This window comes from Echinops telfairi, unplaced genomic scaffold (genome assembly GCF_000313985.2).
Source record: "Echinops telfairi isolate 266 unplaced genomic scaffold, ASM31398v2 ScPeMD7_443;HRSCAF=831, whole genome shotgun sequence".
NCBI lineage: Eukaryota > Metazoa > Chordata > Mammalia > Afrosoricida > Tenrecidae > Echinops > Echinops telfairi.
Window position 1 is genome coordinate 63,246,642 of NW_022104341.1, and position 13,429 is coordinate 63,260,070.

General features: G+C 39.2%; 1 protein-coding gene across 1 annotated transcript in view; it reads left to right on the plus strand.

The window, feature by feature from the left end:
* The window catches only part of DOCK7 (dedicator of cytokinesis 7), a 204,552-nt gene that overhangs the window by 143,764 nt on the left and 47,359 nt on the right, over window positions 1-13,429 (plus strand). The window contains exons 33-36 of the mRNA XM_030886060.2: window positions 2,978-3,074; window positions 5,377-5,473; window positions 7,301-7,435; window positions 9,233-9,385. Coding sequence (XP_030741920.2) covers window positions 2,978-3,074; window positions 5,377-5,473; window positions 7,301-7,435; window positions 9,233-9,385 — 482 coding nt within the window. The remainder of the gene's footprint in view (window positions 1-2,977; window positions 3,075-5,376; window positions 5,474-7,300; window positions 7,436-9,232; window positions 9,386-13,429) is intronic.

The window sequence follows — 13,429 nt, forward strand, 5'->3', positions numbered from 1 at the left end:
CCTTCATACTAAGCCTATAAGTATATGTACATAGATTTCCCCATTGTCATATATAAATACATTTTCATATGTACATGCCTGTATTTAGTGCTCTATAAATGCCCTTTGCCTCCTAGTTCTTTCCTCTATTTCCTTTTACTTTCCTCTTGCCCTACTATCATATTCAGCCTTTATTTGTGTTTCAGTAATTCCTCTCATTTATATTGCCCTTGATCAAGCCCTACCAAACCACCTAGACCCTCCTCAGCCACTTATTGTTCCCTTGTCCCTGGGTTTGATAACACCCACTTCCTTTCCCCCACTTCTCCCTCTCCCATGTACCCCCGGAACTATCATCCCGTTCTCTCTTCCAGCTTGTTTATCCCACCTATCCCATTCAGATAGACATGCAGAGACAACAATATGCACAAACACAAGACCAAGCAAAACAAAGCAACAATAGAAAATAAAACAATAGTTACAACCACAAAATCCAACTACAAAAAAACCACAACTATGAATAGTTCGAGGTCTATTTGTTGTCCTTTACGAGTGTTTTCCAGTCGAGTCTGATGGGACGCCACACCCTGGTCCCACAGTCTATTTTTGGTGTTCCCTGGGACTTCATTGCTGTGTTCCCCTTGCTGCTCTGTTACATACTCCCAGTGTCTCGCCTCGGTGTGGTGGGGTCAGGGTGGGCACAATTCCCGCCTTGTGTCTCCAGTGTTGTCCCCCGTGGTGCTATGGGTCAGTGAGGAACATCGTGTCTCATGGTGGGGCTGGCCCTGTGGTCCTCTCTGTGCATTAGCTGCTCTGAGCAGAAATATTGTCCTCCGGGCTTGGTGGGCCAGGATGTGCTTCACTCTTTTTTCTTCCCCCCTCGTTTGCTCCTGTGTACTCTGATCAGACATGTCCCTCTCCTTGAGCTGTAGCTTCAGTGCTGTCATCTGAAATGAAGTCTTGGGTATGGGGGTGTGGGGCTGTCTGCTTAGTTGGTAATGGGGCCGGCCCCTCAGGCCTCTCTGTTAGTCCCCTGCTTCATGACAGTGTGTTGAGTTATTGTCTTGTAGCACCAGGTTGAAGTCTGGTCCCTCTTTCCCTGTGGAGACACAATCAACATCCTCCCCTTGGGTGGGTTAGTGGGTTAGTGCCCTGTTCCCCTGGCTACCCATGTCTTCTTTTTTTTTTCCTCCTTTTTAGTTGGCTACCATATGTATCCCTGAGTTTAGTCTGGCTCCTGCCATATTACCTGGACCTCACCCTAGGGACGTATGTATACAGTAGCTTCTTCCATATGCCCCTTTTGGAGTTTTTGAGCTTACCTCATCAGACTCATGTTGTACTTGTCCTTTTATGCTTGGCTTACTTCACTTAGCATAATTTCCCCCAGTTCTTCCCACGAAGTGATGTGCTTTATGCGTTCATCACTCCTTTTTAGGGATGTGGATACTCTATTGTGTGTATGTACCACAGTTTTTTGATCCATTCGTCTGTTGGTGGAAATATGGGTTGTTTCCAACTCCTTGCGATTGTGAATTGTGCTGCAATGAACATTGGAGCACAGATGTCTGGCTGTGGTTTGTTTCTTGCCTCTTCTGGGTATATGCCCAGTAGGGGGATTGCTGGGTCATATGATAGCTCAATTTTCATCTGTTTTAGATATTGCCAAATTGATTTCCATAATGGCTATACATACCTACAGGTCCACCAGCAGTGGATGAGAGTTCATATCTCTCCACAGCCCCTCCAACACTTGTTACTTTCTGATTTTTTGAATTGGGCTCTCTTTGAGGGTATTAGGTGGCATCTCATAGTTGTTTTAATTTGCATGTCTCTTATGGCTAGAGATCTGGAACATTTTCTCATATGTTTATTGGCCATTTGGATTTCTGCGTTTGAGAAACTTCTGTTCAGATCCTTTGCCCACCTCAGTGGATAATTGTTTTTTTTTTCTTGTTGTAAGTTAACAGAGTATTGTAAATTTTAGTAATAAGGCCTTTTGTCTGATGTGTCATTGCTAAAGATGTTTTCCCATTCTGTGTTGTCTCTTATTACTCTCTTGGTGAATTCTTTTGATGTACACAAGTGTTTCATCTTTAGTATGTCCCACTTGTCAATTTGTGCCTCTTCTGTGTGCCCTTCCCTATTTCCTATAGCCTATGTATTCCCTGAGTCAAAGTTTTCAGATTTGTTCCAATTCCCTCATTGCTAGCCCTAATTATTTCAGCCACTATCAATTTTAGATCACTTGTTGTTTCCTTGTTCCTGGGTTGGTTGACCCCCCCCATTCTTTCCCCATCCTCCCCCTCTCCTATGGCCCCCACACCATCAGTCCCATTGTTTCTTGCTCCAGGTTGTTTATCCTGCCTATCTTATCTAGGTATAAATGTAGAGACAATAATAATCAAAAAAAGCTAAACAGAGCAAAACAAAATAACAACAACAAACTAGTGTCAAAAAAAGAAAAGCCTATAAATAGTTTGTTGACCTTTAGGAATGTTTTTCAGTCGAGACTGATGGGCTGCCACGCCCTGGCCCCAAAGTCTATTTTTGGTATTCACCAGGGACTTCTTTGTTTTGCTCCCCTAGTTGCTCTGTTGCATGCTCTTAGTGTGTCGCCCCAGTGTGGTAGGGTCAGATTGGGCACCATGCCCACACTGCGTGTCCAGTGTTGTCCCCTATAGCGCTATGGGTCAGTGAGGGATGTGGTGTCTCATGGTAGGGCTGGCCCTACGGTCGTCTCTGTGCATTGGCTGCTTTGAGCAGAAATATCGTCCTTGGGGGTTGGTAGGCCAGGATGCGTTCCATTCTTTCTCCCTCCCTCTTCGTTTGTGCGGAAATGTAATTAAAAGTAGAAATATTTATTTGAAATGTAGCATAAAATGAATATGTGTTATTTTAACAACATTATGTAGTATTTCTTTATGTCATTAAGTATGGAGATGGATATTTTAATGCGAATACTATTTTTGAATTGTTTTCTAAATATTTTTGGCAGAAAGAAGCCCATCCGGAAGTGCCTTTGGAAGTCAAGAAAATCTTAGGTGGAGAAAGGATATGACTCATTGGCGCCAAAACACAGAGAAACTTGACAAGTAATATGACCTCATGTTTTATGTATTTCAGGCATGAAAGCATTAGAGAAGACAAAATGCACTTACTTAATTTTTCAATTTCAGGTTAAGGATGATTTTGAGGAATAGTTTTTCATTGTTGTAGAGTAAAGCAAATTATTACATTTTACAGCTGACTTCTCTCAGCAAATTGCCTTAGAAAGTGTATTCAACTACTATTTTCTGAGCACTGAACTAAATGTTTCTAGGGATGGGTACAAAGTTAGAAAACTAATCTGTTCTTATGGAGAGAAAAGGCAAAACTCTGTTTTGAGTACTTAGGCAAACTAAGAAACTGCTTTCCAAAACAACAGAAAGTGTGCATAAGAGATACAGAAGTCGCAAAGAGATCTGTGAGCTGATAAGGAAATCGCATGTGCTAAGCGGGGCAAAATACAGTGAAGGCAGGAGTGCAGGGAATGAAGTGTCTTCAAGCGAACATGGTGAAATTCCTCAAGGCGTCGCCACACAAAGGACCCAGGCTCAAAAGTCTTCATTCCTAACCAAACTGAGGAATATGGTTGGAGAATGCCTTCCTTTGGCACTTACTTGAGTTTGGGAACCTAAAGATCGGCACTTTTAATGTAAGAGAAACTAGAAATAAACCCATCTCACTCCTTAGTGACTGCGAATAAAATTGCCTGGACTGAAATTTATCACTGGGCTGCATTTTCTCTCTTGAACACTTGTGATCACAGGTTGGCTTTTGAGTAACTTGACTGGCCTGTGAAACTTGGTTTGCCTCGGACTTTACTAGTTTAAGCACTAAGCATCCAAGTGCTAGAGAACCCCTTGGTCCTATCTGAGGGCAGACCAGGGTGATTGGTCACCCTGTCTGAGAACCATCTTCCGCCCAAACCTTAGAAAATTCTCATAAACAAATGTTGAGTCATATTAGCTCATAGGACATAAGGACAGTAGGCCCCCTGAGAGCCTGCAGAGAGAAACTTTAGTCTCAGTACCATATAGTGAATTTGGAATTGTCATATGCTGAATCTAATATTAATGTGTTAAATTTCTTAAACTTTGACCGGTATGCTTTCTTCTTTTCTCTATTTAAATTCGTTGGTCTGATTGTTGTGGGTCGCTTTGCTTTAGAAATTACAAAGCAGCTATATACTATGCTTTAGTTCTGCATTTGTAAGATTTGTTTGCTAAGGGTATCTTGCTATATTTTACAGAGTTCTCTGAAGACTGATATTTCCTGATTCATTTTTTTTAAACCCAATTTTTTATACTTCTTTAAAAGATCCCACTGGATGTTTTAAATGCTAAATATTGAGCACCGTGTATCTTCTAGTATAATTTTATTCTGAAAACTGTATCCTGTTTTATTTATCCTTAAATGGTTTATAATGTAATCTATGAAATATTATTTTTAGTGGTGATAGTTAAGATTCAGAAATATTGGTTCCAAGAACTTTGAGAGCATTTGTGCTGTAATTCTTTCACTTTGATTTATGTGTTTGGTGTACTTACATATGATTCTGTATCTATTGCTTCTAAAAGCAACTTTATCCTGTTAAGCACTGAGTTAAGCATTGGGCTACTAATCCCAAGATTGGTGGCACAAACCCACCAACCTCTCTGGGGTAGAAAGATGAGGCAGTCTGCTTCAATTAATGTAAAGCCTAGGAAACCCTATGGAACAATTCATTTCTGAGCTGTAAGGTTGCAATCAGTTGGAAAAGACTCAATAGCAGTGGATTGCTATGAAAACAAAAATGTCAACTGTCTCCACAAATCAAACTTAATTATTTTTTAAGTTTTAAAATTAATTAATGCTATTATCAATAGTATTCAAGTAAACCACTTTATTGTACCAAATTGTTTTATTTTTAATGAGTGATTTCCTCTAAAAGTTCACTGAAGAGTTGAATTATTTCCTAGGAGTAGGTGTATTAAAAATTTTTGGATGAAAAACATCGAGAAATCCTTAAAATGGTAAAATGAATGCTAAACATTTTGAATATTGCTTTATCTGAAGCAGCTATTAATAAACATTCACCTAGTGTCAGTACCACTTAAAATAAAACAATGTGCTATTCTGTGCTTGCAAGCTGATCGTTTGTGGTTGAAGTGGCATGTAGGGACATCACGGGGTAAGAAAATACATACTGGCATGGTGGGAAAAAAGAAGAATAAAACCCTTCTCTTTCATACTTTTGTGTACAAAAATATTGAAAATGGCTTCAAGTGTTTCATTTCTGAACATTTTAGTCTTTTTGTTGTAGAGCTTTTTGATTTCTTTCAAAAGGTAAATATAAATAATATTTTATATTAGGTCAAGAGCAGAAATTGAACACGAAGCACTAATTGATGGAAACCTAGCAACTGAAGCAAACCTAATCATTTTGGATACTTTAGAGGTTGTTGTTCAGGTAAGTAACACAGAAGAGGATTTTAAAGTTCAGATTAGTAAAATGAGTTAGGGATAGGGGAAGGCTTTTATTGAGTCGTGTACTAATGTAACTATTATGCAGTTACAAGCATCTTCTAACTATAATTTTATATTTATTATTGCAATTTCAACTTCTGATTCTAAGAGACTGATTATACTCTAGATGTTACCTTTAAGGCCTAATTCTGCATTTCCAAATGTCCAGTGCATTTATAAATCGGATATTCTGCATCATACTATACTCAGCATACATGTGCAGTCTAGCTACACATTGGTGTCTTTTGCATACCACAGCAGTGTTTTGGTTCTGTGTGTGGGGTTATTTCACCCAGTAGTCCTTACAGTCGTCATTGTAGACATGGCCAACAGTGAGAACTTGCATCTGCTTAGTTTTTCCTGTGCTAAACACCATCCTAAACATTTTACAAATATCGATTTGTTTGATCCTTAATGAAATAGTTGAAGATGTTAATGCCCTCATCCAGTAGATAAGAATCCTGAGGCACAAAGATGTTAAAGAATCACCCTGGATTCCACAATTTGTAAGTGGAGAAACCAGGCTTTCCATCTGACTCAGGTCTCTCGGTTGTTAGACTAAATGTGTGTCTCACCTGCCCCTCTCACTCCTTTCCTGCTGCGTTCACGGTCAGGGTTTTATTGCAGCAACACTACCTAATACTTATCTCTAGTGGAATCTGTGTGTTTCTATGAAATTTTAAGTACCTGAAAGCATTTCATTGAGTTTTACCATTAAAATTTTTTTAAATATTAAAAAAATTCTTGGTTTCCTAAAGAAAAAAACAGGGAAATCCTCAGATTTTCAAGGCTCTTTGTATTTAAGGACTGTTAGTTGAATGGCAGGCCTTCATCTCATGTACTTTGGACGTATTATCAGAAGGGACCAGTCCCTGGAAAAGACCATCATGCTCGGTGTAAGCGAGGATCGGCCCAACAAGGAGACCCTAAATGGCATGAATTCATGCCGTGGAGGCAACAGTGGGCTCAAACATAGCAGTAACTGTGAGGACGGCCTATGGCTGGGCAGTGTTTCTGATTTACATCGTCAGAAAATGTAAATCAGACACAGTGGCTTTCAAAATCAATTAGTAAGAGAACAAACAAAAAACTATCCTGGATAACCCAAGATGAGCATTCAGCTTTGACCACCACGTCTGTATGTTAGTTGGTGGGAAGGAAAAAAACAATAAGGGCAGAGCACACTCATTGCTTTAAGAGCATAGCTCAGAGTATACGTCTTTCTTGGGTACCCCTTGATGGAGTTGGGTTACTACGTACCTGGATAAAACTCAGGGTTTCTATTATTAAAAGTTAGCGGTGTGCTGACAGTCGTTGCCATAGCCATTACTTATTTTTCACCTGAGCCTTATTGTTAATGCCGTTGAATTGATTCCAATTTCTAGTGACCTTTTGTCTGACAGAAGGAGACACTGCCTGCTCCTGCTCCTGCTCCTGTTCCTGCTCCATCCTCACGATCCTTGTTATGTTTGACCCATGGTTGCAGCCAGTATGTCAGTCACGTGCCCCAGTCAGTCTAAAGTAATATACTAATTTTCTGAAAACATAGTTTATGCTTTTTTTGCCATTATATTCTTGTTCTTTTTGATTCCTTTCAGCATTTAAATCCTATCCATCCCCCGTCCTTCCTCCAACGCTTTGCCTTCCTTGCTGAGTTCCTTCTCTTAGAAGTCCTCCTGAATCAGCTTTCTCTTTATTTGTTATATGCTGTACTTCCCTAACCAAACTGTAGGAATAGCTCCATTGTCATCAATTTATTTTTTACTTTCAGACAGTTTCTGTAACAGAATCCAAAGAGAGCATCCTTGGTGGGGTGCTGAAAGTGCTACTACATAGCATGGCCTGTAACCAAAGTGCAGTTTATCTACAACACTGCTTTGCTACACAGAGAGCCCTGGTCTCAAAAGTAAGTTGTTTCATGCCTGCAGTCTTATCACACCTTTTCTTTATTAACATTGCTTAAGATCATTTGACACATTCATTGGCGAATATACTTGTAATTGAAAGTTAAATTATACCTTGACCCTGTTGAATTTTCTTTGCTTCCCTGTTAAGGTCTCCTGTTTGAACTTAAAAAAAAAATTACTTGGTTCACATTTAACCGCTTTCTCATATAAAAAAACAAAACAAAAACGTACACACAAGAATTAGTCATTTTGCATTGGGCCTCCACTCAAGTCCTCCCTCAATGCAAGAACACTTTGTTCTATTAAACTGCCATTCCATGATGCTCATTTTTCCAACACAATTGCTGAAGACAAAATGGGTATATAAGCAAAAGTGGTGAAGAAGGCTGATGGTGCCTGGCTATCAAAAGATATAGCATCTGGGGTCTTAAAAGATACAGCATCTGGGGTCTTGAAGATAAACAAGCAGCCATCCAGTTGAGAAGCAACAAATCCCACATGGAAGAAGCACACTAGTCTGTGTGATCATAAGGTGTTGATAGAATCAGGTATCAGGCGCCAAAAACCCAGAACAAAAAATCCTATCATTGTGAACGAGGGAGAGTGTGCAGAGTGGAAACCCAAAGCCCATCTGTAGACAATTAGGCATCCCCTTACAGAAGGGTAGTGAGGAAACAAAAAAAAAAGAAAGAAAACTCCCCAAGCAACCTTTAACCACCTCAAACCCCCAATTAATTTGAGACACTGGTATAAAATTTCGATTTAAACAATTAGAAAAAGGAAAAAAATGTAATCACATATGCCTCTCTAGTGCGATTAGCCTCTCTCTCAAGATGCTCAAAGCAACTAGAAGTCTAATGGCTTTCAAATGTAATTTTCATTTCTAATGGTATCTGGCCACTGGCTGGGCACATACTGGCACAGTAATGCTGAAACGCCTCTATATGCAGTCCTGTTAGTGTCTTAAGAACCTAAAAGCTGGGACCAGTAAAATCCACAGAAATTCACTCTTGCCTTGAAGAACTTTTGAAAACGATTAAAAAAACAAAAACAAAACAAAACAAAACAACAACAAACAACAGCCAGTCAGGGTGCAATATAGCACCGATGAAACATACAACTTTCCTCTAGTTCTTTAATGCTTCCTTCCCCCGACTTCTGTGACCCCAATTCTGCTTTGCAAATCCCGCTAGACCAGAACATGTATGCTGGTACAGATGAGAGGTGGAAACACAGGGAATCCAGGACAGATAAACCCCTCAGGACCAAAAATGAGAGTAGCAATACCAGGAGGGGAAGAGGAAGGTGGGGAGAGAAAGGGGGAACCGATCACAATGATCTACATATAACCCCCTCCCGGGGGACAGACAAAAGAAAAGTGGGTGAAGGGAGACATCGGTCAGTCTAAGACATGGAAAAAATAATAATTTATAAATTTCAAGGGTTCGTGAGGGAGGGAGGGGCAGGGAGGGGGAAAATGAGAAGCTGATACCAAGGGCCAAAGTAGAAAGCAAATGTTTTGAGAATGATGATGACAATTGTGCCAATGGATGTATGTATGGATTGTGATGAGCTGTATGATCCCCCAATAAAATGATTTTAAAAAAAAGAATTAGTCATTTTGATATGGAAAAGGATCTGAAATTAAGAGCTGCTCTTAAGATGAGTTCGAATCTGACCTGGAGGGTCTCTCGGAGTCGGGATTGACGTGCTGCCGATGGACTTTGGTCAGTCGGAGTAACACGTCTCTGGAGCCTTTGCTGTGGGAATTCATTGCTGGTGTTATTCCTCTACAGTTCCCTGAACTCTTGTTCGAAGAAGAGACTGAGCAGTGTGCTGATTTATGTCTCCGGCTTCTCAGACACTGTAGCAGTAGTATCAGTACAATGCGGTCACACGCTAGTGCCTCACTCTACCTACTGATGAGACAGAACTTTGAGATTGGAAATGTAAGTATTTTTTCATGACTGGACTCTGGATCCATAGTGCAATAGAACTTCAACAGGTATCTATTAACTAGTTTTCTTTATAGGAATTTGGAAATCTTAACCCAGTTGAAAACGAACTCCTCAATTTAAACAAAGAATAACATGTAGTATCTAGAATCAGACTATAAATGTACTTTTAAATGTTTGAAACTTTCATTATTTCTTGTAAAAAGCAACTAATTAGAAGGAAAATGAAAGGTTTAAACATAATAATTTGAGAAAAATTTGATACTGATTTATGATTCTATATCATAGTCTTTGAAATTCCATTTCTAGTATTTTTCATTAATTATGAGTCACATGTTGTATGTTTCCTAAATATTTTAATCACATGCTTAACTCATTTATTTTTTTTATCATTTACTGTTATTTATATAAGCATATGAGGTGATGAATTTACCATTATGGCACTGCTTTTGGTAACTCCTGGATTCTGTTATGGTTTTGATGTCTCATTGGTTCTGATAATATTTTCATTATTCTGCTTCTGTAATTTCCTTTTTAACCCAATGTTTGACCAGCTTTTTTGCTGTAAAGTTTTGATACTAATTTTTTTATATTTTTGTGATCCTATAATTTATATATTATTTGTATTCTTGGTAAGTATATTTGTATCTTCAGTTTTTTAATGTTCCATAAGCACTTCAAAACAAATATGTTGATTATGTTTTTCAGCTTATATATATCCATGTTTACTTTTTGTTCACTTGAGCACTAAGGGAGGGAAATTAAACCCTACACATATGTTTATCTCCTTTAGTTTCTTTGTAGTATATTAATATTATTAAGTATGTAGTTATTGATATTTATAACTATTAGGTTTTCATGTGAGTTACTGTATATACTTATGTATAAGCTGAGGTTTTCAGCACTTTTTAAAAAATATAGATCATTTTATTGGGGGCTCGTACAACTCTTATTACAATCCACACATACATCCATTGTCAGTACATTTTGAATGCAGTTTTTGTGGTAAAATTAAGTGCCTCACCTGAAGTTTGGGTCGGTTTATACTCGAGTATATATGGTATTCTCTTAGAATTAAAAAAAACACTGAATTTAGCATTTATTTTGTTACTTGCCTGAATTTTGCCTTGTATGATACTAAATTCTTGAATTTGGCTTTCTTTTTAATTTAAACTTGCCTGAATTACCTTTGCTTTTAGTTTCAATTTCTTGGAATCACTGTATATTAGATGTGCGTCTCATATAACACATAGAATTGAATTTTGCCTTGTGATCCAGTAGGAAAGTTGAATCAGGCTTATTCAAACTTGTTATATCAGATACATCTTTGAATTTTTTTGCCCCATTCCTTCTTTCAATATTTGTGGTTATTTTTAATCTAGCAATAATATATGGTAGGTGTAACAATTTAGGGGAGTAATTTTTTTTTTAACATTTTATTAGGGGCTCATACAACTGTTATCCCAATCCATACACACATCAATTGTGTAAAGCGCATTTGTACATCGTTTCTCAAAACATTTTCTCTCCACTTAAACCCCCGACATTAGGTCCTCATTTTCCCCCTCCCTCCCCGCTCCCCCCTCCCTCATAAGCCCTTGATAGTTTATAAATGGGTATTTTGTCATATCTTGTAGGGGAGTAATTTTTATCACATTAGAAAGTTTATAATTTTGTCTTCTATTTCTTAGACCATGCATCCTCAATGCAGGCAACATTGCCCCTAAGTGGGAGGAAATTAGATAGCTGTCATGTGGATAAATCCCTTAGCTATTACCATGGTCTGTGGCCCTCCATGGGGTATGGAATCACCTTCCAAAGTGCCGTTTAGCCTTTTGGTCTGCCTTCTGAGACTCCGGTGGGTTTTTACTTTTGCATGGTCTGGCTAAAATGACCTACCTGGTAAATGACAAGAATTACATCCTTGATTGGTCAGACTAGGGAGCCCTCACTAGTAATTAACAGGAGCCACCCATATATAGTGGTGAGAGCGGAGAGATGCCCTGGCAAGGCAGGACTAAGCAGAGAACACCGAGAGCTGTCCTGACAAGAGCTACCTGTTAGAGCTATGCTAAGTGGTAGTAGTAGCTAGGGGATGGCAAAGGGGGCATTTCTGCCCCAAGAAGTGTGCTGGCATGAGGCATTTTTTCTTGACAGAGAGAGAATCTATGGAGCACTCCTGCTTCTAGGGTAAATGTGCCCTTGTGAGCTGTTAACGACTTGCACTGGCACCCCTCCCTATGAATTGCTCCCTTTACATTCATCTCTGTTATCTTAGAATTATGTTGGGGTAAGTTTTATGATTTGTTCCTGTGAGTTTTTTAACCTAAACTTAGCAAAGACCAGTTGATCTGAAGTTCAGGGAGTTAGGTAGAGAGTCCTACATTTTTGTATCTAATACCTGTTGATCTAGCTCCAGATGTCAGGGATGAGCTGGCTTCGGCCCAGGGGCCTGGGGGTGAGAGAAGAGAACTGCTGGGATCTGAACTGGCCAGAGAAGAGAAGCTGAGATTTCCACACGATGTGTGTGGTGAGATATGTCATTCACCATACAACTTAGTGTCAGCGGTCTTAGTTTCCCTAAACTGATTTACTTAGTGGAACTGAGCAAGGTAGGTTTACTGATCGCAGATTTTTACATTATCTGTGTACTGTTTGATTGAACAAAATCTCAGACCTAGTTGAGAAAATCTTATTCTTCATTTTTCATATTTCCTGTAGAGTTCCTTCAGATATTTTTGAGAGCATTAGTATTGAGTTCATAAAAGGTACATAAAGATATGCAAAACTCAAGGTATAAAATTGATAGATAACTGTGGCGGTGTTGGGAGGGTGAAAGGAGGGTGGGTTGGAAGGCTGGGAACCGAGTACAAGAATCTACATGTGACCTCCTTCCTGGGGGATGGACAGCAGAAGAGTGGGTGAGGGGAGAGAGCAGACAAGGCAAGATATGACAAAATAATTTATAAATTAACAAGGATTCATGAGGGACAGGGAAGCGGGGAGGGAGGGGAAAAAATGAGAAGCTGATGCCAGGGGCTTAGGTGGAGAACAGATGTTTTGGGAATGATGAGGGCAATGAATGTACACATGTGCTTTACACAATTGATGTATGTATGGATTGTGATAAGAGTTGTATGAGCCCCTAATAAATGGATTTTAAAAAATGATTGATAACTGATAACTTTCAGTTTGTAGCTTGATCTCAAAGTCGTATGGCAGGAGGAGGAATTTACATGTGCCTTTGGGCGGTCGTTGACTTGTAGTTGCTCTTAAGAGTATTTTTGTGTGCCTTGGGTTTTGAAAATTAAATAAAAATACTCTTATTGTACAAAATTATTCTGCCTATCTACAAGGTCAGCAGTTCAAAATCACAAGCCGTTCTTTTGGAGAAAGAGGATGCTTTCTACTCCCATAAAGATTTGGAAACCCACAAGGCCTGTCCTACCCCGTCCTATAGGATCACTAAGAGTTGCAAACAACCTAGTGGCAGTGAGTGAGTTGAGTGATCATTAATTTTGCCAACTATTAAATGAAAAAGTGTCAGCTCACAAAATCAATTTCTAGCAGCTTCAAAAAAACAAAAACAAATCAAGTCAGTTCTGAATCACAGCAACTCTACAGGATAGAACTGTGACTGTGGGTTTCTAAGACTGTAACACTTTATAGGAGTAGAGAGCCTCGTCTTTTCCAGAGTGGCTGGTGGTTTAGAACTGCTGACATTGTGGTTAGCAGCTCAACTCATAACCACTACGTCACTACCGGTTCAGTAGTTCACAACTGCCAGCCACTCTGTCGGCTTTCTACTACCACAAAGAGTCATAACCTTGGAAACCCACAAGGACAGTTCTATCCTGCCCTATAGCATGGCTATGACTTTGAGTTTTCTTTATCTAGCCGCTAGTTAAGTTTAAAAACTATTTTCTCATGCTAAGCAAAAATTGAAAGTTAAATGTGAGCCCAATAAAAATAGCTTATGTCATTGGTGGTGAGGAGGGTGTGAGAGGCCTAGTAGGGCATGATCAAGGGTAATGTAAC